Source organism: Pelobates fuscus, chromosome 2 (genome assembly GCF_036172605.1).
Source record: "Pelobates fuscus isolate aPelFus1 chromosome 2, aPelFus1.pri, whole genome shotgun sequence".
Lineage (NCBI taxonomy): Eukaryota > Metazoa > Chordata > Amphibia > Anura > Pelobatidae > Pelobates > Pelobates fuscus.
The window spans coordinates 337,513,010-337,539,809 of NC_086318.1; the positions used below are offsets into that span (position 1 = coordinate 337,513,010).

Sequence of the window (26,800 nt, forward strand, 5' to 3'; positions counted from 1 at the left end):
GTGGGATAAAATAGTATTATTTTTATTAAGGTTGTTCAATAGATCTTCAATATAGCGCTACAGATTAATATAATCATACCAATAACATATTAGAGTTATTGATTTGATTGTATAGTATCTCTCCAGCCTTCTTTTTTTTTTTTTACTTAGTTAATCTCTCCCATGTAAGTATGGAATTTTGGATGTTTATTTTCTAAACAGCATATTTAAGTAGAATAACTTATACTGACAAATATTTATATTATATATATATATATTAATGTCTCTCTTTGTCCTTGCACACACTCTTTTAATTTTCAAAATGCCGGGTGCACTTTAGCCAATGCCACACTTATCATATAAATATTGAAAGGCTTGCACTCACGGTCTTGGTTTTCTAACGTTGATCGGATTTTAAAGAGATTAAATAAAGGAATCTTTTAAAGAAAACCAAGACCGTGAGTGCAAGCCTTTCAATATATATAAAAAGACATGCACAAAAGTAGCTTGGCACTCTACTACCTTGCCTAGGTGCAAAAACCTGTGTTGGTATCATAATAAGAAATGGTAGGGTGCACAAAATTATGTTTAATTGAATAGCAAAATCACATTTGTTATTCTAATGCTAATAAATATATATATATATTAGAAGAAGTTTATAAAAAACGTAGCTTAGTGTTATTAACAGAAATTCCCCACCTCTTCAAAAAAATGTTACCTTACTAACTCTGTTAAATCTGTAATAAAGCCTTATTTTCATTTCTGAACATTGATATTTACCCATGTGAAAGCAGGATAATATTACACATGTGCGTTTGTGCAAGGTGTCTTTAAAGAAATGCAACTTGACGGTAGCATAGGGTTAACTAGTCGTGAAGTTTTACTTTAAATGTAAGCACTGCGAGATGTTAGATGAGAGCCCTGAGCTTTGTATGAAACCTGTTGAGTATGCTAAAAGAGGACAGAAAATAGATCAGCGTGAATGATGTGAGAACTAAAGAATTAAGGAATGGTGGATGAGCAGAAGGGGGCATGAATAAAGAATTTTGGATAGTGATAAAAATAACAACTAATGAATATATTATTAAATATATTTTATTCAGAAAACATTGTCTAATGGAAAGAACAGAAAAATGCATGTAGCCGCTTTCATTTTTGGAAGAAATAAAAGTGATTGGAAATTTGTTGCACAGCAGATTGCATTAAGTTGTTGATATAATTTGACAAATTGAATAGTTATAATAATCTTTGATGACTTTGTGTTTCAGGGACATTTGCCTATGCTGAGTTGATCGGTGACTCTCTAGAAGTTCTGTTCCTGGAGAATAATGCACTGCTTGCTGTGATCAGACTGGTAAGTGCTTTTCATTAACCATTGGTATAGTCACATGCAATATTTACTATATTTTATATCTTAAAACCAAAACACCAGCACTGTGTACTAGCATGTCAGAAATTTTCAAGTGATCAGTCTACACAATCTCACACAATAAGCACACAAATTACTTGCACATGTGTAGCAGCTAATACGTTAGAGGCAAGTGTACTAGGGACCAGAATTATCGTAAAGCAACCATTAAATATTTAAGAAACTAGAAAAAGACCAAAAAGGACTTATGGTGTGTGTGTGCAATGGAAACTACACCAAAACATGTAATATTCAGAAAAAAAGGATCAACGGATGATCCTCCACCAAATGAAGAGAAAACAGGTCTTATGTACTGAACTACAATGTACTGAAATTCAGACTGGCTGAAGGGTTAGCTACATCTCCATAAACTGTTTGAAAGAACATTTGTAATGAAATATAGATGATTTACTTGATTTAGCTGTAGCTTTTTTTATCTTGAATGTGAAAATGATAGAGTTTTCATAAAATATAGTAGTATCCAATATCATTAAAAACTGCTTGTAATATTGATTTACAAACAAAAATATAAAATGCACTTTATGTTATTAATAAGCATTGTACTGCAGGCACTCGGGAAGTGTGAAAAGAGGATAATCCTAGGTTTTGCTGTTTCCTGTATATCTTCCCAGTACATCAAATATATGCAGACCATGTGCCCGCCATGGTCTGCAGATCAACAACTGAAAAAAAAAAACCCCAAAAAATAAACAGGAATCGTATTTTAGTTGTTATCGATAACTCAATTTTACATATATTTTTTATTGTTTTATTGTATAGTTGTGTTTGGCCACTTTACTATGTATTTATACATTATTATGTGTTATATTAGTTTAACCCCTTAAGGTCACACGGCATGTGTGACATGTCATGATTCCCTTTTATTCCAGAAGTTTGGTCCTTAAGGGGTTAAAGTGCGTCCATTATAATTACTAGTTTGATTTGTATTTTCAAAAGAAATGTAACATTGAATGATCCAGTAGGAATATTTATTGCCCAGCCCTGGAGATGAATATGTTGATTGCAAAAAAATGGGTCGCAAGAGTATACTGAGAATGGGCAGCAGCTGAAATAGCCTGCCCTTCGGTGGGTCCCCGCTCAGGTCTCAAGCTGGTTTTTGCTCATCTTGTGCCATTACAGAGAGAACATCTCTGAAACATATCAGACTGGTCCCACCCATACGGGCAGTCCAGATCCGAAATGCCAGCAAGTTCTCTCTGCACGAGAGATACAGCAATCCCAGACGATCGTTTCAGCCTTGTTAGGCATCATCAGTGAATATGTTGATTAACTCAAGCTGCTTGAGGGCTTTATAGTTGTTTTCTCCAGGACCAACTAAGGTGATATTGGAGATGAATAAATGTATGCAATTATAGCATTTTCAACCACAGAAACGATCAGAAAATGTTTACACTCTGATATTTTCTGTATTAAATAAAATGTTTAAAGGGCCAGTAAAGCTTGTGTTTGCTTCCTGGTTGCCATGGTAATCTATTTCAAGCTGCTATTTAGCCTTCGAGTGATCGCTGCAGTTAGACAGACTAACTGCTTATTGAAATGTTTACTGTTACAATGACCACTATGACAGCCAGTGTGTTATATGGTATATTAAAACAGTCTGGGTCTTAATAATGCCCTGAAAATCCAGTGATTCTAGAATTTTCAATCTGTTTACAAATTGTAGATACATCTTTGCCTGTGTATTAGTAAGGAGGTGAGCTACCGCTCGAGCTCAGGAATGTTTTTATAAAATGCATTAGCATACATATTGGTACTAACATAATTTCTATGCAGTACCAGTGTAATAAATATAAGAATTATTTGTCTTGAAGCTTAGCCATCACATGACATATTTCACTTTTTAGCCAACATCAGGTTTTATTTGTTATATAAACTGTTTAATACTGATCTATTGCATACTTTACTACCATTTGCAGTAGCAAGTGAAAGGACAAGTGTATGTAGCCTGGCCACCCCTACAAATGAAGGGATTGTACTTTTATAAGTAATGGACACTAGTGAAAAAAGTACACAATAACAAATGAAGAAGCAAATGGAATGAAGAGTAAAATCCCAGTTTGTGTAGTTCATTCTACCTTAGACTGATACCATTTGTCCTGATGGAATGCTATATTGATTAGGTTGTGTAACAACATTATATATTACACATTTTAAATTATTTCAACATTTATGGCCAATCACATTGATTTTAGTGATAGTAAAGAAGTTTCTGTGCTAATAAAGGCCTTTCTGTCATTTAATGAGTTCTATTCATGTTCTGTAACCTGTTGTTGCTGCTACTCATCTCCCCTTTCTCAGGTTTCCTGCCTGCATACCTGACGGCTCGGCTCTGGGTGCCGTGATCCCCTCCGGCATTCTGTGTAGCGTGTATATATATGCGGCCGAACAAACTATCAAATATGCGGAATTCGGTAGATAACGTCAGATGTCAGATTAGAAAGGTCAAGTACCTTCCACAAATAGTGGTCAATTCCAAGTGGAATTGGACCAATCAGAATTAAGTGATGCCTAATTATACCATTTATGCTCCCATTCCTTGGTGCCCTGTTGTGGGTCTTGGTTGCCTTACAGAGCTTTCCTCTTGTGATATGTTGGTGATATTTTCTGGCTCTTGTCTTACATTTATCCTGTCTTCTGTACTCTCTTGACCTCGGCTTGTTGTTACGATATTCTTGTCTTCTGTACTCCTTTGACGTCGGCTTATTATACTAACTCTGTTTGTTCGTTAACCAGGCCATTCTAAGGACCGGTATATGGATTTCCTTTTTAGTGATTCTGTCTGTGTGTTCAGGTTCTAAAATATCCTGACAACATTACAGCCATCTATTCTAGGAACATGTTGCATGTGCTAACAGAGCAAGCTAGTAGACTTGCGTTCTATAATTTTCCCTGGGAAGACTCTTCGACCTGAGCACAACCCCTGTGGCATTACATCTCAAAAAAGGCTAGTGGGAATTTGAATGATATGAAAAACCCAGTAAGTGTACTTGGTTTGGTTGATGTACCCTAAGTAATCAGCAGGGTGGCCCGAGACAAAACTTGATGTCCATGTTTCAGTTCTTACTGCCTTCATCCAGTACATCTGAACACCACTACACCTCTCCTCATGCATCCTCATGACCTCATTTCACGAAATGTCTTCATCCTTAACTCATCCCTCTATGTCCTCTTGTTTTTTATTTGTTTCATATTTACCTTAGAGTTTTACTTATATGTCTGAAGAATAAAGAACTTATTTTTCTCATGGAGAACGTGACCTTTGGTAACATGCGGAGCTTATAGTACCAAAAACAAACTTTATCTAAGCCGACTCTATATAGCTTCATATATCTGAATCTCTATTTATTTTAGTTTTATAGTTTTCATAAAATACATAAAGAACTACTTTACCTCATATATAGCAGTTAAACTGAAAAAACTTAACAATGGGCTGAGCTTAAGCAATGTTCTCTTTCAGCTGATAATTTACCCACAATCCATCTGTAAACGGAATATCACAGAAGAACAAATAGCTGACATCAAAAAGAAAATGTGCCCAGATATTGAGATCCAGCACAATAAACAACATACAATAAATATATATAAAGTGAATTGAAAAGGGACCATTGTCAGGATCGGGATAGGGATCCAACACGCAGAGTACAAACAGGTACAGGATACGTATACCGGACCTTAGAATGGCCGGACTAATGTACGGAGAATATAGAGAATAGTCAAAGACAAGCCGAGGTCGAGGGAACGAGAAGACAGGTAAACGAGGAACAAGCCGGGTCAAGGGTAACAGAGATAAACAGAGGAAGTCAAGCAAGCCGGGTCAGAACCAAAGGGATAACAGAAATACAAGAGCACTGTGTGACTAGGCAGACTAGAACCACGACAGGGCAATGAGCAAATGGGAGAAGCAAGTTTAAATACCCTGGCTCGGAAGGGTAGACACGCCTCCGACGAGTCCTGATTAGTCTCTGGAGGATTGAGTGACAGGTCGTTCCGGGTTGGCGTCATGACGTCGGTTTCCGGACGTCATGCTAGAAAAGGAAGTGAGTCCCTCGCGGCCGGCGTTTACGTGACCGGATGGACCGCGAGGAACAGAGGAAACAGCCCGTCCAGACGGATGGACGTCTAAGTCTCTACCTCTCTCGGAGGTAGAGACTTCAGGTACCCTGACAGTACCCCCCCTCTCAGATACGGCCACCGGGCGGAAGGAACCGGGACGAGATGGGAAGCGGGAGTGAAACGCCCTGCGGAGACGAGGAGCATGAACATCCTCCTGAGGTACCCAACTCCTCTCCTCAGGACCATATCACTTCCAATCGACCAGATATTGTACTCTCCCCCGGGAGATTCGAGAATCGATAATAGAGTTAACCTCATACTCCTGCTGACCCTCCACCTGAACAGAGCGAGGAGAGGATGATGTGGAGGAAAATCTGTTACAGACTAGTGGTTTCAACAATGAAACATGAAATGAGTTAGGGATGCGTAAGGCAGTTGGAAGAGCTAGACGATACGCAACTGGGTTAATGCGAGTTAACACCCTGTAAGGTCCAATATAACGAGGAGCGAACTTCATGGAAGGCACTTTTAAACGGATATTTCTTGTACTCAACCATACTCTATCACCTGGAACAAACACCGGAGCCTCCCTTCTACGTTTATCAGCGTGTTTCTTAACCAGCATAGAATTGTGCAGAAGAATCTGTCGAGTCCGATCCCACAACTTCCTCAAATTGGCAACATGAACATCAACCGACGGCACCCCCTGGGAAGAAGAAGCCGAAGGGAGAATAGATGGATGAAAGCCATAATTCATGAAGAAGGGGCTTGAACGAGTAGAATCACAAACGAGATTGTTGTGTGCAAACTCCGCCCAAGGAATCAAACCAACCCAATCGTCCTGGTGTTCGGAAACAAAACAACGTAAATATTGTTCAATCCTTTGGTTGGTGCGTTCAGCAGCTCCGTTAGACTGAGGATGATAGGCAGAAGAGAAATTCAATTTGATACCCAGTTGAGAGCAGAAGGACCTCCAAAAACGGGAAACAAATTGGGAACCTCTGTCAGATACAATTTGGGAGGGTATCCCATGTAATCGAAAAATCTCCCTTGCGAATATCTCCGCCAATTCGGGAGAAGACGGGAGTTTAGGCAGAGGAACGAAGTGAGCCATCTTGGTGAATCTGTCAACCACGGTGAGGATAACAGTCTGTTTTTTAGAGATAGGCAAATCGACAAGAAAGTCCATAGCCAAACAGGACCATGGCTTCTCTGGAACCTCTAAGGGGTGCAGAAATCCACAGGGAAGGGTATGAGGTGGCTTGGTCTTAGTACAAACCTCACATGCACCGATGAAATCTTTAATATCCTTCCGTAAATCAGGCCACCAGAAGTCCTTAGAGATCAAAGCACATGTCTTGCGAATACCAGGATGTCCAGCCACCTTGCTGCTGTGGAAACATTGCAACAGTTCCAGTTGTAGAACAGGGGGAACGAAACGTCGACCTTCAGGAGTCTGTTTAGGAGCTAGATGTTGCAGTTTAATGATCTCGGCAAGTAACGGAGAGTGGATCCTGAGATTCGTGTTGGCGATAATATTGCATTTCGGAACTATAGAGGAAAGAACCGGTTCAGATATAGTAGAAGGTTCATATTGGCGAGACAAAGCATCGGCTTTGGAGTTCTTAGAACCAGGTCTATAAGTAAGCACATAATTGAAGTGGGTCAGGAATAAGGACCAACGAGCTTGTCTGGCGGACAGTCGCTTAGCTTCCCCAATATAAGACAAGTTCTTGTGATCCGTTAAAATAGTAACAGGATGTAAGGTCCCCTCCAATAAATGTCTCCACTCCTTTAAGGCCATAATGACCGCTAAGAGTTCCCTGTCGCCAATGTCATATCTACTTTCAGGGCCAGACAGTTTCTTAGAAAAAAAACCACAAGGGTGTAGTGGTTTATCCACCCCTAACCTTTGCGACAGAACAGCCCCTACGCCTGTCTCAGAGGCATCGACCTCGAGTAGGAACGGCAGAGTCGTATCAGGATGGACTAGAATTGGAGCAGAAGCAAAAAGATCCTTGAGAGTCTTGAAAGCAGCGAGAGCTTCATTAGACCAAGTCTTAGTGTCAGCCCCCTGTCTGGTCATATTGGTAATCGGTGCAATAATAGAAGAGTATCCCTTAATGAAGCGCCTATAATAATTGGAGAAACCAATAAACCTCTGAATAGCCTTGAGTCCCTTAGGCAAAGGCCACTCTAAAATGGACTGGAGTTTGTCAGGATCCATCTTAAAGCCTACCCCAGAAATCACGTATCCAAGAAAGTCTATCTGAGACTGGTCAAAGCTACATTTCTCCAACTTACAGTATAAGCCATGTTGCAGGAGTTTGTGTAATACCTTTCTGACCTGTCTGTGGTGGGTCTCAACCTCTCTAGAGTGTATCAGTATGTCATCCAGGTATACAATAACACAATCATGTTGAAATTCCCTAAGAACCTCATTAATCAAATCCTGAAATACTGCAGGTGCGTTACAAAGACCAAAAGGCATGACCGTGTATTCATAATGCCCATAACGGGTATTGAACGCTGTCATCCACTCGTGTCCTTGCTGGATTCTCACCAAGTTATATGCCCCTCTGAGGTCCAACTTGGTGAAAATTTTAGAGCCTTTCAGACGATCAAACAGCTCGGTAATCAAGGGAATCGGATAGGCATTTCTGATGGTTATCTTATTCAAACCTCGGTAATCAATGCAAGGTCTTAGTGAACCATCCTTCTTTTTAACAAAAAAAAAACCAGCCCCGGCAGGAGAAGAAGATCTCCTAATGAATCCCTTGTCTAGATTCTCCCGAATATACTCCTCTAGAACTGAATTCTCCTTAGTGGATAGGGGGTATACATTGCCCCTCGGAGGCATGGTACCAGGTAGTAAGTTAATTTTACAATCAAAGGTCCTGTGTGGAGGTAGAGTATCAGCATTCTTTTTGTCGAATACTGCTTTTAAGTCTAGGTACAGAGGCGGTATCTGTATCTCTGTAGACTGAGTAGAACTACCTGGTGTGTTAATTACACCCAATGGAGAAACCCTCCGTAAACAATTCTCCTGGCAACCCTGGCCCCATGAGAGTATCTCCCCTAACTCCCAATCAATAATAGGGTTATGTCTTTTTAACCATGGGTAACCCAGGACTATGGGAACAGAAGGGGATGAAATAAGCATAAGTGATAAGTTTTCCTCGTGTAAGATACCAACAGTTAAGCTAACTGGGATGGTCTCACGAGAGATAACAGGCTCAAGTAAAGGTCTACCATCTATGGCCTCAACGGCCAAGGGTGTATCCCTTAACTGGGATGGGATAGTGTGTTTAGTAGCAAAGGCTTGATCGATAAAATTCTCAGCAGCACCGGAATCTATCAAAGCCATGGTCCTTAGTACTCCCCTTTCCCAAGTTAAAGAAACTGGTAGCAGAAGCCTGTGATCTTTATAATTATGCGTAGAGGACAAAATAGAAACACCCAAGGCCTGTCCTCTAGAGAAACTTAGGTGCGAGCGTTTCCCGAACGATTAGGACAATTCAGGCGTAGGTGACCTCTGACTCCACAATACATGCATAATCCCTCCCTTCTCCTGTACTGCCTCTCCTCCTCTGAGAGGCGAGTATTGCCTATCTGCATAGGTTCAGGACATAGTGAGGTAGTGGAATCAGGACTTTGAAATGCGGGAGCTAATTTAAATGAAGGTCTAAGGTTCCTCTCTCGAGTGTTCTGTCTCTCTCTTAAATGCTCATCAATACGAGAAATGAATGAAATTAAATCCTCCAAATTTTCAGGAAGCTCTCTAGTAGCAACCTCGTCAAGGATTACATCTGATAGCCCATTCAAAAATACATCTATATATGCCTGCTCGTTCCACTTAACTTCTGCCGCCAAAGACCTGAACTCTAGTGCATAATCCACAAGAGTTCGGTTCTCTTGTCTCAGGCGCAACAGTAATCTAGCTGCATTGACCTTTCTACCAGGAGGGTCAAAAGTTCTTCTAAAGGCAGCTACAAAGGCATTATAATTATATACCAAAGGGTTATCATTCTCCCATAATGGGTTGGCCAATCTCAGAGCTTTCTCAATGAGTAAGGTGATAATAAATCCAACCTTCGCCCTATCTGTAGGATAGGAGCGAGGTTGCAATTCAAAGTGGATACTGATCTGGTTAAGGAAACCACGACACTTCTCAGGTGAGCCACCATAACGTACTGGTGGTGTAATACGGGAAGAGGCACCTACAGTGGCTACCTCTAGGCCTGAGCTCACAGGAGAAATAGAAGTAGTACTCGTCTCCTCTGGCGGGTTATTAGCACGAGACAATAACGCCTGTAGTGCTAGCGCCATCTGATCCATTCTGTGCTCCATGGCTTCGAACCTAGGATCAGAAGGACCAAGCTGACTGTTTGTACTTGCAGGATCCATTGGCCCTGTCGTAATGTCAGGATCGGGACAGGGATCCAACACGCAGAGTACAAACAGGTACAGGATACGTATACCGGACCTTAGAATGGCCGGACTAACGTACGGAGAATATAGAGAATAGTCAAAGACAAGCCGAGGTCGAGGGAACGAGAAGACAGGTAAACGAGGAACAAGCCGGGTCAAGGGTAACAGAGATAAACAGAGGAAGTCAAGCAAGCCGGGTCAGAACCAAAGGGATAACAGAAATACAAGAGCACTGTGTGACTAGGCAGACTAGAACCACGACAGGGCAATGAGCAAATGAGAGAAGCAAGTTTAAATACCCTGGCTCGGAAGGGTAGACACGCCTCCGACGAGTCCTGATTAGTCTCTGGAGGATTGAGTGACAGGTAATTCCGGGTTGGCGTCATGACGTCGGTTTCCGGACTTCATGCTAGAAAAGGAAGTGAGTCCCTCGCGGCCGGCGTTTACGTGACCGGATGGACCGCGAGGAACAGAGGAAACAGCCCGTCCGGACGGATGGACGTCTAAGTCTCTACCTCTCTCGGAGGTAGAGACTTCAGGTACCCTGACACCATTCAATCATTAAGATACAGGGGGGTTAAAGGACACAAGGAAAGGGAAAAAAAACATGATAGGGCAGCTTCATTTCATTTAGTAACTTAGTAACTTACCCACAATCCATCAATCAAAGGAATCCCACAGAATGGCAAACTGCAGACATCTTGGATAGGGGAGAACAGGAAGGAAGCTTCTGGATATTAATATCTGGTACAATGAAGAAAATATAATAAATATAAATAAAGACATGGGGGTATAATCATTAAGCTACAATTGACATAAGGAAAAGAAACTTAATAAAAACATGACAGTGCTGCTTCAACATAACACCCTCTCAGTGAAGACTATATTTGCTTGACTGAAAACGGCTTTAATGTTTGCGAGCAGTAGAACATCTGTAACCATGCTGCATGTCGCAATTTTATGATGCAAAATCAGCAGTTAAGTTTATAAGGAATTGTATTGTGATTATATAATGACCTGTAACTAATTATGGTTAAGGAACTCTCTTTATGGCACAAGCTAGTTTCACAGCATTCATATTAAGGTCAGATTTTACATGAATTATATAGATATAAATCAGGATGTACATTACAGCTAAATAAAATGGTATTTTCTCATAGGACTGTTTACCATAAACTATCTATCATAAAGACATTTGATCATAGGTTTAGTTTATCATAGGACTATTTATCATGGGCCTGCTCTTCACACGACTCCTTTTCATCACGAGACCTCTAATTAAAGTTTGCATTGATCATGGGGAGGGTGATAATACATTATGGGGTTTTCATGGGTATTGATTGGAAAACACAGGTGTTTCAAATTGTATCTAAGGAGATATAATTCAAATACAACAAATCTATAACTAAGCATCTTGCTGCCTGAGATTAACAACATGTGACAAACCCAAGAGCTGACATATCCAGGATATGAAAATAAACAGTATAATTAAGGTTAAACAAGGCTGTACTTAACTTGCTTAAATATGTTACCTTCTGCATAGCATTTAGCTTATGCATTACAGCAATGCATGTTTCTTCTGCAGTATAACATGCAGTAATGCAAAGTGATTATGGTGCTTTGAAAAACCCATTACAGAGATACTCTAAGTACCAAAACACCTGTAGCTTAATCTCTTAAGGATGGAGTCAATTGCCCAAGTCCTGAAACAAAAACCTAGAATGTCTGTTCAACCATAATTTACCTCTTTTATATTAAAGTTATACAAACATGTATTCTTGACCCTATAGTGTTAAAAGCACCATCCCCCCTGGACCCACTGTTACTCCTCTAAACAGAGTACAATCTTACCTTTATTCCAGTCTGCTGCTGCTGGCTCTGCCCTGCCTCATTGGCTGAAATCATCAGAAGTGGTGATCTCAGCCAATCACGATGCTTTCCCATAGTAAAGCATTGGATTGACTAATATTGTCAACGAGGCAGATCAGGGGCAGAGCCATCACGAGTCACACACAGCCCTGGCCAATAAGCATCTCCTCATAGAGATGCATTGAATCAATGCATCATTATGAGGAAAATTCAGTGTCTCCATTCTGAGGGCAGGGACACTATTGTGCAGCATTAGCCCAGAAAGAAACTCTAGTAGCTATTTGATGAGTGTCCAGTGGAGGTATCCCTAGTCACAGGCATAGGCAACCTTCAGCACTGCAGATGTTTTGCATTACACCTCCCATGATGCTTTGCCAGCATTTTGGGTGTAAGAGCATTATGGGGGATGTAGTCCACAACATCTGGAGTGCCGAAGTTTGCCTACCCTGCCCTAGGATGTAATGTAAATACTGCATTTTCTCTAAAAGAAAAAGTGTTTTAATGCAAGACCGGTTACCTCTGCTATTTCCCTTCCTTCAGCCGGTCGGGAACCAGTTAGAGAATAAGGAGACCCATTTCCCCCCAGTAACTGGACGACACACTGCTCTGGAGGTACAACAGGAATGACTCAGTTTATTATGTTACACATGGTTTTACAGACACAGACCCCTACATGGGGTCTCCAACACAAAACAACAGGGATTTCAATCCCAAGAAGCTGAAGGGGGAGGGAGGAAGGACAAATCATCTAGTTTTAACTGGGCTGGCAGTATCTCTGTGGCAACATCGTGCTGTGACAAGAAAAGGGAGGGGGAAGTGAGGAGAGGTACAGGCAGTCACTACATTCACAAAAGGAAGGGGGAGAGGGAGAGGCACAGGGCAATACATTTCACCCCCCTTTCTTGACCCACAGCTGCATGTACAGGCACAATACACGCAAGATATCGAAATACAAGTGGGAACACATAATACAAGGGGAAAACACACGAATAAGCAGTGGGCATGGTACTCAGTGATGGCGGTCCATCACAATATATATATATATATATATTAAATTGTATTCCGTATATATATATACCTACATATATATATACCGTATATACTCGAGTATAAGCCGACCCGAATATAAGCCGAGGCCCCTAATTTTACCCCAAAACACTGGGAAAACGTATTGACTCGAGTATAAGACTAGGGTGGGAAATGCAGCAGCTACTGGTAAATTTCTAAATAAAATTAGATCCTAAAAAAATTATATTAATTATATTAATTTGATATTTATTTACAGTGTGTGTATATAATGAATGCAGTGTGTGTGTATGAATGCAGTGTGCAGTGTGTGTGTATGAATGCAGTGTGTGTGTATGAGTGCAGTGTGTGTGTATGAATGCAGTGTGTGTGTATGAGTGCAGTGTGGGTATGAGTGCAGTGTGTGTATGAATGCAGTGTGTGTGTGTATGAGTGCAGTGTGTGTATGAGTGCAGTGTGTGTGTATGCAGTGTGTGTATGAATGCAGTGTGTGTATGAATGCAGTGTGTGTGTGTATGAGTGCAGTGCGTGTGTATGAGTGCAGTGTGTGTATGAATGCAGTGTGTGTATGAATGCAGTGTGTGTGTGCGTGAATGCAGTGTGTGTGTGTATGAGTGCAGTGTGTGTATGAGTGCAGTGTGTGTATGAATGCAGTGTGTGTGTGTGAATGCAGTGTGTGTGTGTATGAGTGCAGTGTGTGTGTGTATGAATGCAGTGTGTCTGTATGAGTGCAGTGTGTGTGTATGAATGCAGTGTGTGTGTATGAATGCAGTGTGTGTATATGAGTAATACAACTTTATTTGACAAAAATAGATGCTGAAAAATTAGCTGATGCTAGGTGAATATTTTTTTTTATTTTATTATTATTTTTTTATTATTATTTATATTTATATATTATTATTTTATTATTTTTTTTTCGTCCCCCCTCCCTACTTGATACATGGCCAGGGAGGGGGGCTGGTAGAGAGCGTTTACCTCTCCTGCAACTCCTGTCAGCTCCCTTCTCCTCCGCGCCAGTCCGGTCAGCTCCCTCTGCAAGTCCCAGTGTAAGTCTTCGCGAGAGCCGCGGGGTCATAGTGCGGCTCTCGCGAGACTTACACTGGGAGCTGACAGGGGAGCTGACAGGGGAGCTGACCGGACCGGCGCAGAGGAGAAGGGAGCTGACAGGAGCTGCAGGAGAGGTAAGTGCTTCCTGCCAGCCTCCCTCCTACACAGCCCCATTGTCTGTATTATGGCAATGCAAATTGCCATAATACAGACATTGACTCGAGTATAAGTCGAGTTGGGGTTTTTCAGCACAAAAAATGTGCCGAAAAACTCGACTTATACTCGAGTATATACGGTATATATATACGGAATACAATTTAATAGGAATAAAATCTAAAAAAGTTTCAGAATTCAGAAATTAAGAAATGTTTATATTCTGTTCTGCATGACATTTTAACTGTGATACATAATACTGTTAGCTTTTACCTGCAATAACATACACATGTCCCATGAGTACAATGATGCCCCTCATGTACAGGTGTCATGGTGTTTTGGAATGTTATAGGGTCAAATATAGGGCTTGCCCATTTCAGTTTTTACACATATACATTTGCCAGATTAGGTTGCTGGGCCTATGTTTGAGACCGCGTGGCAGCCTGGGAACGAAAATTCAAAATGTCCAGTCTTTTCTGTAGTCACTTTGTCACAAACCATGGCCAAATGTAGTGTTCATATTTGTTTATTTCACTCATGATATCATCTGCATTATACATTCTGCTCTAAAACACTGATATTTATGTTCAGGACTACAACAGTACCACCATGTACAGGTTTTATAGGATTTTGGAAAGTAACAGGGCCACATATAAGGCTTACCAATTAAATTTTCTGTTATTTCTGCCTGGTTTGTCAGGTAGGTCCCCCAATGTATAATTAATAAAATAATATAACTGCTTTGTTACAAATGAGGGGCTAATTTACCTGACAGATGCTTGTCCGTACAGATCAATTTATGTCCCAAAAGCTTGGATCTGCACAAAGTAATGTTGGATGTTTCGGTTGCCTGTAGTCACATGACCATGGGGAACGTTTTTTACCATCCCTATTCCGGTAAACAGTAGTGCATAAAACATTGTATTTAATGCCAAACTGAATATGTTGTGTATGAGATCGTGTGCCTTCTGGACTACATTGGCAAGATAAATAATGATTTCTGGAAGAGATATCACAATTACAGATTACAAAGCAACATTGAACCCTAAGACACCACCAGTGGCGAGACATTTCTTTATGGTGGGTCACCCCTCTCATCAATATATAGACATTTACCATGTTCATATTCACCCTAGAGGAGGTGATAGGGACAATGAACTATTGCGCAAGGAGTCATTTTGGATATATTCCCTGGATATGCTAGCTCCTAGGGGTTTAAGTGAAATGAACTCCTTGGCATATTAATTATCTCAATGCTAAGCAAGTTGACATAACTTGAATTATGATAATATTTTTGTTCTGATTGGTAGATGCTATGTTTTTCTAATAATGTCTTTTTGATATCTCAATCTCGTTATTTGCATATGTTTAAATATGACTGCTACCTCATTACTCTGGAATTGTTTCTCGACATCGAAGCATCGCAGCAATACCATTAGAGTTGCTGGAACCGATCATGATCACTTCCAGTGCTCTAATTCCCCGCAGACATAACAGGTACGTCCACGGTCCATAAGGACCGTTTTTTGTCGGACGTACCTGATACATCCATGGTCACTAATGGGTTAAAGGACCACTCCACACCCCAAAAGCACTTCAGCTTGCTTATTTTTATAAGAAATCAGCACTTTTATAAATTAACCAGTGGACCCCCCCGGCTGAGCTATTGGAAGTGGCAAGCATGCTCTACTTGAGTGTGTCTGCTTCCCCCTCCCTCACAGACCTCAGACCAGCTCAACAGCTTCATCCCTGCACATGCGACCGGTTTGGTCCAATATACGTGCACTCAACATTCTGCATGTGCGTGCACAAGCCGACCAAGTCATGAGATGCCTCTGGTTATTTCCTTGTGAAGAGACTGAATGTGTCTTCGGGGGGGGGGGGGGGGTGGAGGGAGGGGAGGGGCTTACAAAGGCTGCAGTCATAAGAACTGCAGCTTTTGTAAGCTATATTAAATTTCTTCCTAATAAATGCATACATGAAAATATGCATGTATATATTCATTGGGGGTATATCTACTAAACTGTGGGGTTTTTTGGTGGTGGGTTTGGAAGTGTTGAGTGGTCCTTTAGGATAAAGTTCTTTTGGTGCATAGAGTATCTTTTTTTTATAATTCTTTATTTTTTCATCTTGGCAGGGAGACATAGACATGACATCGGAATACTGGGTGTTACATGTTCCCAGATGAACTATCATAATATATCGGTACAAAATGCTTACAGTAGATACATGCAAGACAATTTATATTGATATGAAACTCATATAGGCAAAGTTGTCTCTGTCCGCCAAGGGTTTTTCATTTTTATAAACATTAACTTTATAATAAGACATATTTGACAAGACTCGCTGGTTTAGTCTCTCGACAAAGCAAGCATCTCCAATAGGTTGCTGATATACCCAGGTTATTCACTATGTGCAGTACCCTGAACCTTGGCAGAATCGGGCCAATGCCTATTAGTATGTCTTGCAGCATATGTCAGCTCCTTGGAAGTAGGGTTTTTTCTAAACAAGAGAAGAGAAAGATAGATTTGGAAAAGAGGAGGGGGGGGGAGCGAGGTGGGTCCGGGGGGGGGGAGTGATGTGGGATATCTGTGTTATTAAATATTTCTCGTACAGTGCCGCGCTCTGGGGCAGCATGGGGCAGTGGGGTGTGGCGACTCTATAAAACTGCCATAGAGTATCTTTAATAGTCCTATGATGATGACTATCCATGATAATGGACAGTCCTCTGGTGATGGACTGTTCTTTGATCATTTATTTCTATGAGAAGCACCACTATGACTATTTACACTTCTAATGAAAGCTGTGTTGAGTTATTTTATGAACAATTCCATAATATGAAGTGTATGTGGTGTGGAGACATTTCACCATAGTACTGTTATTCACTCGATTGTCATAATAAATATATGAAGTGTATGTGGTGTGGAGACATTTCGCCATAGTGCTGTTATTCACTCTATTGTCATAATATGTTTACCCACAAAAAATAATATTCACCAACTGTGACAGAAGGCATGAAAACCAACATGTTAAATATTGCATACTCCCTTGAATTCCTCCAAGAATTAGGCTTGGGAAAGGAAGAACCTGAGAGATGGCTATAGAACAAAATATATAATATAATGCTGTTATATATACACAGTGATAAAAAAAAATTCAGTATAATCAACAAATGTACATAGAGATTGTACTCTTACGGTGGAACTCCTCGGGCCTATAACTAAAGTGTGCACGGCATGTTATTACACAGCAAGTTAATGGCACAGTAAAAAAAGGAAGATGTCCGCACACAATACATTTCGATTCCTCTGGGCTATCTCTCAGATGAGTCCATGTAGTGGAGTTTTATATTATTTATGTCTGAAAATGTATATCTTGAATAAAAAAAAAGGGTTTTCCTATCTCTAAATCAATACATCACTTTAGTATAGCTACAATCACTCATTGTATCTTCTCACGTCTTTGGCAGTTTGGGGTTCAGAAATTAGAAAACTGAAAAAAGGTTTTATTTAAACATTAATATTGCTTTTTCTATTCCAGACTGAGCAGTGTTACATTTGAAATAGACATGTGGCACAGGGAATCCATCATGGCCGTACAGATAACACATCTTAAATTATTCACCCAACACAATAGACCTTGTAGTTTTATAGCATTTTTTTGTGAGACTCACAAAACATAAAAGATGTAATCACAAGAACTTTAAATGTATAACAAAAGAAATTAAATTTCCGCAATGTCGATTCTTGCAAGAGCTTTCATAATATATGATTTGTGAATTTATTCATGATTTAATGAAAAATTTAACATAATAAAGTTCATAGTAATTCTCAAGGTATTCAACAAACTTTTCTAAATAAGGAAAGTTGTTTTACAGTGAACCTTCTATGCACAAATTATGACAAGTTAACTTTCAAATAGGTATATATTTAATATATGTATTGTGCTGGTGAGAATAACAGCGAATGTATAGCTTAAAAGGCATGCTTACGTAAAAATGTACTTCCCCCAAGAAAGCAGCTGGCAAGGGACAGAGTAGCTGCATTGATGTTGGGCAAAAGTAACATCCCATGGAAGTACTTGGAAACCAGAGAATATCTGAACGTACCTTTCTTGGTTAAACACTTTGTATTATTATATGCTGTCTTTCCACCCCAAATAATGCAAATAGAATCCCATAATCCATAGCTTTTACTGGTATTGGTGTTCTTGCACGAATTTAAAAAAATCTTTAACCTGTGTATTTGTAAAAAATAAAATAAAATGCATCACAATGCACCAATTAAATTTTATATTTTTCATGAAAGCCACACTTGAAAATGATGACTGGTACTCTTATACTAGATATACAGTCAGGTGAAATTATAGACTTGAAATCATGCATTTATTGTATTTAGGACACTATTTACTTTTCTTCTTTTTTTTTTCCAGGGCAAATTATGACATCAACATCAAAAGGAATCTTCCGACCATTTTTATTTATCAGCATTGTGTTGATCTGTTTTATGGTATGTTTACTGATATATGTGAAACCCACAAACAACTGGATCTCTGGTCCCATTGAATCAGCTAATTCCGTCCTTAAAATGAAAAGCTTTTTTTCATCTAAAAGGGATTATTACAATGATACCATCATACTTATTTGGGTTTGGCCTTTTGGACAGACCTTCGAACTCAAATCCTGCCAGGCTCTATTTAACATTCATGGATGCCATTTAACTACTGACCGTGCACTGTACAACAAATCTCACGCTGTCTTAATACACCACAGAGACATCAGCTGGGATCTGACAAACCTACCACAACAAACGAGGCCACCCTTCCAGAAATGGATCTGGATGAACTTAGAATCACCAACTCATACACCACAAAAAAGTGGAATTGAGCATTTATTCAACCTGACATTGACTTACAGACGTGATTCGGACATTCAAGTGCCTTATGGCTTCATGGTCGTAAGCACAAAACCTTTTGAGTTTGAAGTGCCAAGCAAAGATAAGCTGGTCTGTTGGGTTGTTAGTAACTGGAATCCAGAGCATGCTAGAGTAAAATATTATAACGAACTCAACAAATACCTTGAAATTCTAATATATGGTCAAGCATTTGGAGAATACTTAAACGACAAAAGCCTGATCCCTACCATCTCAACATGTAAATTTTACCTTTCCTTTGAAAATTCAATTCACAAAGATTACATTACAGAAAAACTGTACAATGCATTATTGGCTGGATCTGTGCCTGTTGTCCTCGGCCCTCCAAGAGAAAATTATGAGAATTATATACCAGCAGATTCCTTTATTCACGTGGAAGATTTTCTCTCTCCAAGAGAGTTGGCAGACCATCTTTTAATGCTAAACAAAGACACAGAGCGCTATCTTAGCTACTTTAACTGGAGGCGGCACTTCACGGTGAATTTGTCGCATTTCTGGGAATCACACGCGTGCCTAGCATGTGACCACGTAAAAAGACATCAGGAATACAAATCCGTCAGTAATCTGGAGAAATGGTTCTGGAATTAAATCTTCATTTTGTTTCCTTGAGCACATTAAAAACAGTTACCCACTCTAAGATACACGCGTAGTGTTTCGTCTCACAGTTTACTGCTCTGTTGAATGCATTATTTAACATAACTTTGTCAGACCTAAAATTCTGTTTTCAGTATCAAAAAAAGCTTTCATTTCATGACATTCAACATGTGTGCACATGGAAAGATATTCTACAAATGAATTCAATTTTTCATGGATACATTTTGCTTATAATGTTTACATTCTGAGTGTTTCTGTACCCAGCATTTTGTACTCACCATCTGGTCGGCATAACTACAAACAATTATGATATCACATACAGTAATTTAATGTTTTTTTTGTTGTTGTTTTGTTTTTGTAATTTATGTAAGAACATTGCTTAATGTAGATGTTGCATCACAAGGGTGAGAAATAAGAGAAACTTTCAATCCTGATCAGGTTCTTAGATCAATTTGACAATTTCAAAGAATGAATGAATATTAATGGGAAGGACTACTAAACCTGAAAAACTTAAGCCATCTTCTCGCCCTAAAAACATCTCACAATGTGTTTTCACTTTTAGAAGTCTCACTGCTTCGATCATATTGATCAAACATCGATTTTTATTAGTCTTGCTTGTGTCTGTGTATTAAACCATATTTGTTTTATTTGTGATTTAAAGAATGATTGGATGATCTTTATTTTTATTATAAAGACTTAATAGCAGCCATGTAATCCTTGTGTTAATTCAAAAGTGGAATTTTCAACAACATTTTGTTAATAATTTTAAAAGAATTTATATCACCTGAAAATTGCAAATCTATAGTCGATATATATATAGAGCTCTTGTTATGGGTAGATTAAAGTCAACCTAAAGGCACATATTTCCTATGTGATTACAACGTAACAGGCCTCTTGTTTCTATATCGTATGAAGTGAGCTAGATAATGTATAAAACACTGCAGCTGCCGAAAGGGTATTTAGTAATAATACAGCAAAGGAATGGACAAGCAAGTTTTGCGTGGGGTCCTCAATTTACTGAGGCACCAAAATTATTATTATTTTTTTTTTTTATGGTTAGATTGAATTATTCAGGCTGTTACTAGGATGAGCAATTTAAAAAATGGAGTATATTTTTATATATTTTTCAGGTGTCAGAGTTAGTTCAGACCATTACATTAAAAAATAAATCTATAATATTAAAGTCACTAAACAGCAAATCTTGGTGACGTGAAAAACTACTTGAAAAGTTACCGGGGCTCTTTGGCCCCACTTCAACCCCATAACAAAAACTTCAGCTCGTGATGTCATTATGGGCGAAGTAAGAGTAACAATAAGGTGTCCTTACGCAGTCCATGGGACCCATGGGTTAGGCAGGGGCTCTTTAACCATGCGTTTGCTTGGTCCAATTCACCATCACTAGATGAAGAATGAAGGAAGGCTCCAAACCCTTTAACTGCCTTGGGGAAGTTGGGATCCTAATCCTTCTGATTATGGGGGTTGACCCTGGGCACCTTCTTACCTTGCAGAGTTACAATGTTTTGGAACGATTTGACAATATCCTCAGCTGTCTGCCTGTGTTGCTTCCCCGCTCTTCCTTACAACCGCTGCACTGATCAGGAAGGTTTGGGTCAGACACAGGTTAATAGCGGAGAATATCAACTGATGCTTTAAGCCTATCACCAGCTCCCAAACCAATATTTCTTGGTCAGAGCAGAGAGGAGTCAGAGTGGATTGTCCCTAGGGACACAACCTCGAGATTAAACAGTGGGAAAGTATTTTAAACCTATAAGGTATGTAACAGCCCAAGAACTCCAGCTCTCATAATGATTGAAAAAGTTACGGGGGTGGCATGACACTTTCATATCAAGATAGCAAAGTGGACATAATCATGTTAGCCTAAATGTTGTAAGTATAAGACAATGCTCAGTATAACCCAATGAACCCTATGATCATATTGAAATGTAATTAAGAAAACGGGATATAAGCATACAGTCTATATGTCAGACTATAAGTTTAAGCCATCAATTATAGATATAATTTGCTACAAGGTTAATATAGATAAATATTGATAAGACATCTGCCATTGAAAAGTGAAATGGATTGCACTACCACTTTGTGAAATAATGAACAAAACCTTTATGTATATAGATAATATGAATAGAATGCTCTACAATGTGCAAATGTTACAAATTTTAAATATTGGCTTATTCACCAAAGGGAGAACTGTTGGGAACTGACGAGTGAATTACACATTTAAGTCAATAAGTTGGAGAATTTGTTCTAGTTCGGCTGTTTTAAACTAATATTTAAAAATCACATTGTCACTTTGCGACGATTTCTGCTAGTGAATAACTGTATATGTTTGTTTTTTGTTGCTGTGTTTAATTAAACTATGAATTGTGTCCAAAATCGTTAATGTAGAAAAAAGAAAATTCAATACGCTTATATTTCCAGCTTGGCTATTTTAGCCTAAAAATGTGGTTTACAGTCCATTGTTTAAATAATAATCTCATAAGGTATTTACAGTAAAGGGACACCTTAGTCACCAAAACAAGTTTAGCTTAATGAAACCGTTTTGGTGTATAGAACATGTCCCTGCAGTCTCACTGCTCAATTCTCTGCCATTTAGGAGTTAAATCACTTTGTTTATGAACCCTAGTCACACCTCCCTGCATGTGACTTGCACTGCCTTCATAAACACTTCCTGTAAAGAGTAATCTAATGTTTATCCTTCCTCTATTGCAAGTTCTGTTTAATATAGATTTTCTTATTCCCTGCTATGTTAATACCTTGCTAGACGCTGCAAGAGCCTCCTGTATGTGATTAAAGTTAAAATTACAGAGCAAGAGATAAAAATAGTTTAAGGTAAATTACATCTAATTGAAAGTGAAACCAGTTTTATTTCATGCAGGCTCTGTCAATCATAGCCAGGGGAGGCATGGCAATGGCTGCATAACCAGAAACAAAGTGATTTAGCTCCTAAATGACAGTGAACTGAGCAGTTAAACCTGAGAGGCATGATATATACACTAAAACTGCTTCATTAAGCTAAAGTTGTTAAGGTGACTACAGTGTCCCTTTAACTTTTTGTGGTGTTCCCAACTTGCTGCTTTTCAATGCTTTATGCACACCATGGGCACACAAAGGGTTTAACCTTATGATGTGCATTATTTTTAATATATATATTTTGTTGGTGTTATTAGGTGTGGACATTTTAAATCCTGCACAGTAGAACTCTATTTCAAAGCAAATTTGCATAATTTATAAATTACTTAAAGAAGATGTTTGTGATTATCCTATTTTGAGTTTTATGTGTTTGCTAGAAATAATTAAAGGAATACTGCAAGCACCCTATCCAGTAAAACCACTGAAATGATTATAGTTCTAAGCGTGCCCTGGCGCCCCCTATGTAAGTTGACAAACAAGTTTACCTGTGGTCCACCGACTCTCTTTGTCTCTAAAACACTCTCTACCCGATGTAAGCCTGGAGGTGCAGGGTTAGCTCACCCTGATGCTTTCAGTCAAACTACTGGCCATGTATGGTTTGACTACTTACACTGGCGAGTTCTCTGGCACTGTAGTGGTTATGGTGCAGGCAGTGTTCCTTTAAAGAACACCAGCAATTTTAAGAAATTTCACCTGGCACTGGAAGGGATTTGGAATTGGGGACTCTACCTTAAGTCAAATAGATCATGGCATACATTTATTTTTTTTATTTAGGTAAAGAGAATTGTTTATTTCAGGCTTTTAAAAGCTATTTCAATAATTGTTCAACATTTTTATTTTTAATACAAAAATAAGGTGTATACAAAACTAAATAAAAATATTAAAGTGTACCTGTCATGCAAAAGTTATGGTATTATTTAATAAAGCATATTATTCTCTTTATACATTGCATTTGAATAACAGGCAAAGAAGAAATGAAAGAAGCTCTGTGTTCCTAGGTATTTAAGAAGGAGATGTTAAACATTGTCTATGTCCAATATCAAACTGAAACAGATACATTATTTTTTTTTCTCATGGCTTAATACACTTGAAAAAATAGATATATTTCATATTTGGTGTTAGCATTCCTTAATTCTTGATTTTATAATGTAAGCTTACATTTGCATTGTTTTGGGGTTTTTTTTTACTAGAAAGAATAGGCACTGTGTTCATCCTTCCTTGAAAAGCATTATGCACATGTTTCTATCTGCCCCTTCATAGGCATATTCATGTTGCTCCCCCCATTGTTATATTTCCTATGCAAATGTCAAATTTCTAAATTCACACATGATAATATTCCCCAGTTAATCAATCTTTGTCCCCTGGTTTATGGTTTCCAGTGCCCAAATACTCAATTCAACTTCCCAATTCCTAATTTTCCATTCTCCTCTAGGATCAGGTTTCGCCATTTTTTTACCTAGTCCATCCTTTTTTATTAATCACAACATATCCTAAAACACCCCCAGTTCAGTTTAAATTTGATTTTCCAATGCTATCCTTTCCAGGTTCATAATTCATGCTCCCAAGCCATATTCCCCTAAGTCTTTTCCCAATGCAGTTTGGACAAATTCATCCCTTATCCAATTTCTCCAATTCATGCCCCTTATTCCTTCAATCCAAACATCTACTCTTAATAGTCATACAGTCACATACACCACCAGAGGGGGCAGTAATAACCAGGGCCGGACTAGGACAAAAAATTTGTCCCAGGCGTTTTTCACAAAGGGGAGGGTGTGTTTTGTCATCACTAATGACAAGCACGCCCCCTCTCAAAGTGAGCATATTAGTTCAATGCGCAGAGCCCGCTGAGGAGCTCTAGCATTAGAAAAAGGCCCTGTATTTGTTCTGCATAGCGCAAGCAAATTTAATAACATGCTTGCGCTGTGTTTGCTTTTAACTTGTCTCTGGTGTCTCCATAAGTGGGATACCAGAGGACAAAAGGGCCAGAAAAGCATATGGTGCATGTGTTTAGAGCCTGCTTGTGGGATTGCGTCTGTGTTGAGTAAGTTGATTGTGGTGTGGTATTGTGTAAATAGGTCAATTTAATTTGTGTGTGTGTGTGTGTATAGAGGATTCAGAGTGTATATAGGGTAAGGAATCTAGCATGCATCTGGAGCATAATGTGTGTAGTGATGCTGTAGTATATAATATTGTAAAGCGCTACGGAATCTGTTGGTGCTATATAAATGGCAATAATAATAATATTATGCATTCTGCACCCTTCACACATACACACAGCACACCCAACACACTGCGCCCTTCTATATATATATTTGGAACTTTGTATGGGTGAAGAGCGCAGTGTATATATATATATATATATATATATATATATATATATATTTGGACGTATTGTATGGGTGAAGAGCGCAGTGTGTTGGGTGTGCTGTGTGTATGTGTGAAGGGTGCAGAATGCATAATATTATTATTATTGCCATTTATATAGCACCAACAGATTCCGTAGCGCTTTACAATATTATATACTACAGCATCACACTGCGCCCTTCACCCATACAATACGTCCAAACATATATATATATATATATATATATTTGGAACTTTGTATGGGTGAAGAGCGCAGTGTATATATATATATATATATATATATATATATATATATATATATATTTGGACGTATTGTATGGGTGAAGAGCGCAGTGTGTTGGGTGTGCTGTGTGTATGTGTGAAGGGTGCAGCATGTGTGTGAGGATTGCAGTGTGTGTGTAAGAGGGGTGCTGTGTGTGAGGGTGTTCTTATCTATTGTCACATTCTATGTTTCTAATTTTTTTGTCTGTTAAATTACTGAGTGTTATTTTATATATTATACATACGTGTGTGTGTTGTATATGTGTGAGAGTGTGCTATGCGTGAGTGTGTTGTGTGACTGAAGGTGATGTGTGTGTCTGAGGGTGCTGTGTGAGTGAAGGTGCTGTGTGTGTCTGAGGGTGCTGTGTGTGTGTGTGTGTCTCTGAGGGTGCTGTGTGTGTGAGAGTCTGAGGGTGCTGTGTGTGTGTGTGTCTCTGAGGGTGCTGTGTGTGTGTGTGTCTGAGGGTGCTGTGTGTGTCTGAGGGTTCTGTGTGTGTGTGTGTGTGTGTGTGTGTGTCTGAGGGTGCTGTGTGTGTGTCTGAGGGTGCTGTGTGTGCTGTCTGTGTCTGAGGATGATGTTAGTTAGAGTTTGCTGTGTGTGAGTGCTCTTAGTGTGAGCACACTGTTTGTATAAATATGTATTTTTTTATTATTATTTATAAAAACTAAAACCTATGTATCCCACCCCCTCTCTTCTTACCTTTAGCCTGGGAGGGGGTGGGAAGCCGGGTTTCCATGGAGGGGTGCCGTGGTGCCATGGAGGGTGCCGTTCTGCCTGATCTCTGGTGGTCCAGTGGTGAGAGTGAACTCTAGCCCGCAGGCTAGAGTTCACTCTCGCGAGATCACTCTCGCGAGATCTGAGCGTTGCCGCGGTAACCGCGGCAACACTCAGACCTCGCGAGAGGACCCGGCGGAGCTGCTGGCTAGTGCTCCGCTGGTCCTCTCCTCCCTCCACAGCCAGCGGCCGCCTGTAACAGTGCCTGTGGGCCGGTGAGGGAGATCTTTGATCTCCCACCGGCCCATGGATGCACTATGCAGGGCCGGTGCTCGGTTAGCGCTGGCCCTGCAGGGGCTGGCCGGGGAGGTCCTGTGATCTCCCCAGCCGACCTCGGCTCCACGGCCATCGCAGCCCACCGGGCATTTGCCCGATGGCCAGTCCGGCCATCAGCCTCCACACTGTGGTCCCTGAGAAAATATGACTGAAGGTAACCTCAATGGCCACACTGTTTGTGTGCAGCTACCTGCCTCATACCCCTACTATGGGCATTGGAACTCAAACGCCTGTCGCTGGGGTCTCGGGGTGTTCCTATATTATAAGTCTGTCTTTCTCATGAAGCCTAACAGGTTTCCCAGAGCACACTCGTTGTCTCTTACCATAGTACTATGTAGCACCTGAATGCACACACTAATGGTTAGGTCACTGCACCACAAGTAATGCTTAATCTATATAACATGAGCAGAACTATCGACACTGTGCCCTTTATGCAAATGTTGTTTGTTTACCGCTTATGATTTCCAACAGGGCAATACTTTTCGAATAAAAGCTGCAGAGGCTATCGATGCCTAATAAGCCTTTAACTACTCATTTAATACTATGTCGTATAGTCTTGATAAAATCCAGCTTAGGCAACTCAAGCAGCGATGTCCAGATAACTAGACACTATTTGAATGCTTCTACTCACTTTATCATACTTAAGAACCATTGTATGTTTATTGTCTTACGCTTGCTGATCCC

General features: G+C 39.7%; 1 protein-coding gene across 2 annotated transcripts in view; it reads left to right on the top strand.

Moving 5' to 3' along the window:
• FUT9 (fucosyltransferase 9) overlaps positions 1-20,768 on the top strand; it is a 231,580-nt gene extending 210,812 nt beyond the window's left edge. For both annotated transcript variants that reach the window (XM_063443580.1, XM_063443581.1), the window contains 2 exons: positions 1,248-1,333; positions 18,419-20,768. In XM_063443580.1, coding sequence (XP_063299650.1) covers positions 18,427-19,506 — 1,080 coding nt within the window. In that variant the 5' untranslated portion in view covers positions 1,248-1,333; positions 18,419-18,426 and the 3' untranslated portion in view covers positions 19,507-20,768. The remainder of the gene's footprint in view (positions 1-1,247; positions 1,334-18,418) is intronic.
• Positions 20,769-26,800: the final 6,032 nt, after the last annotated feature.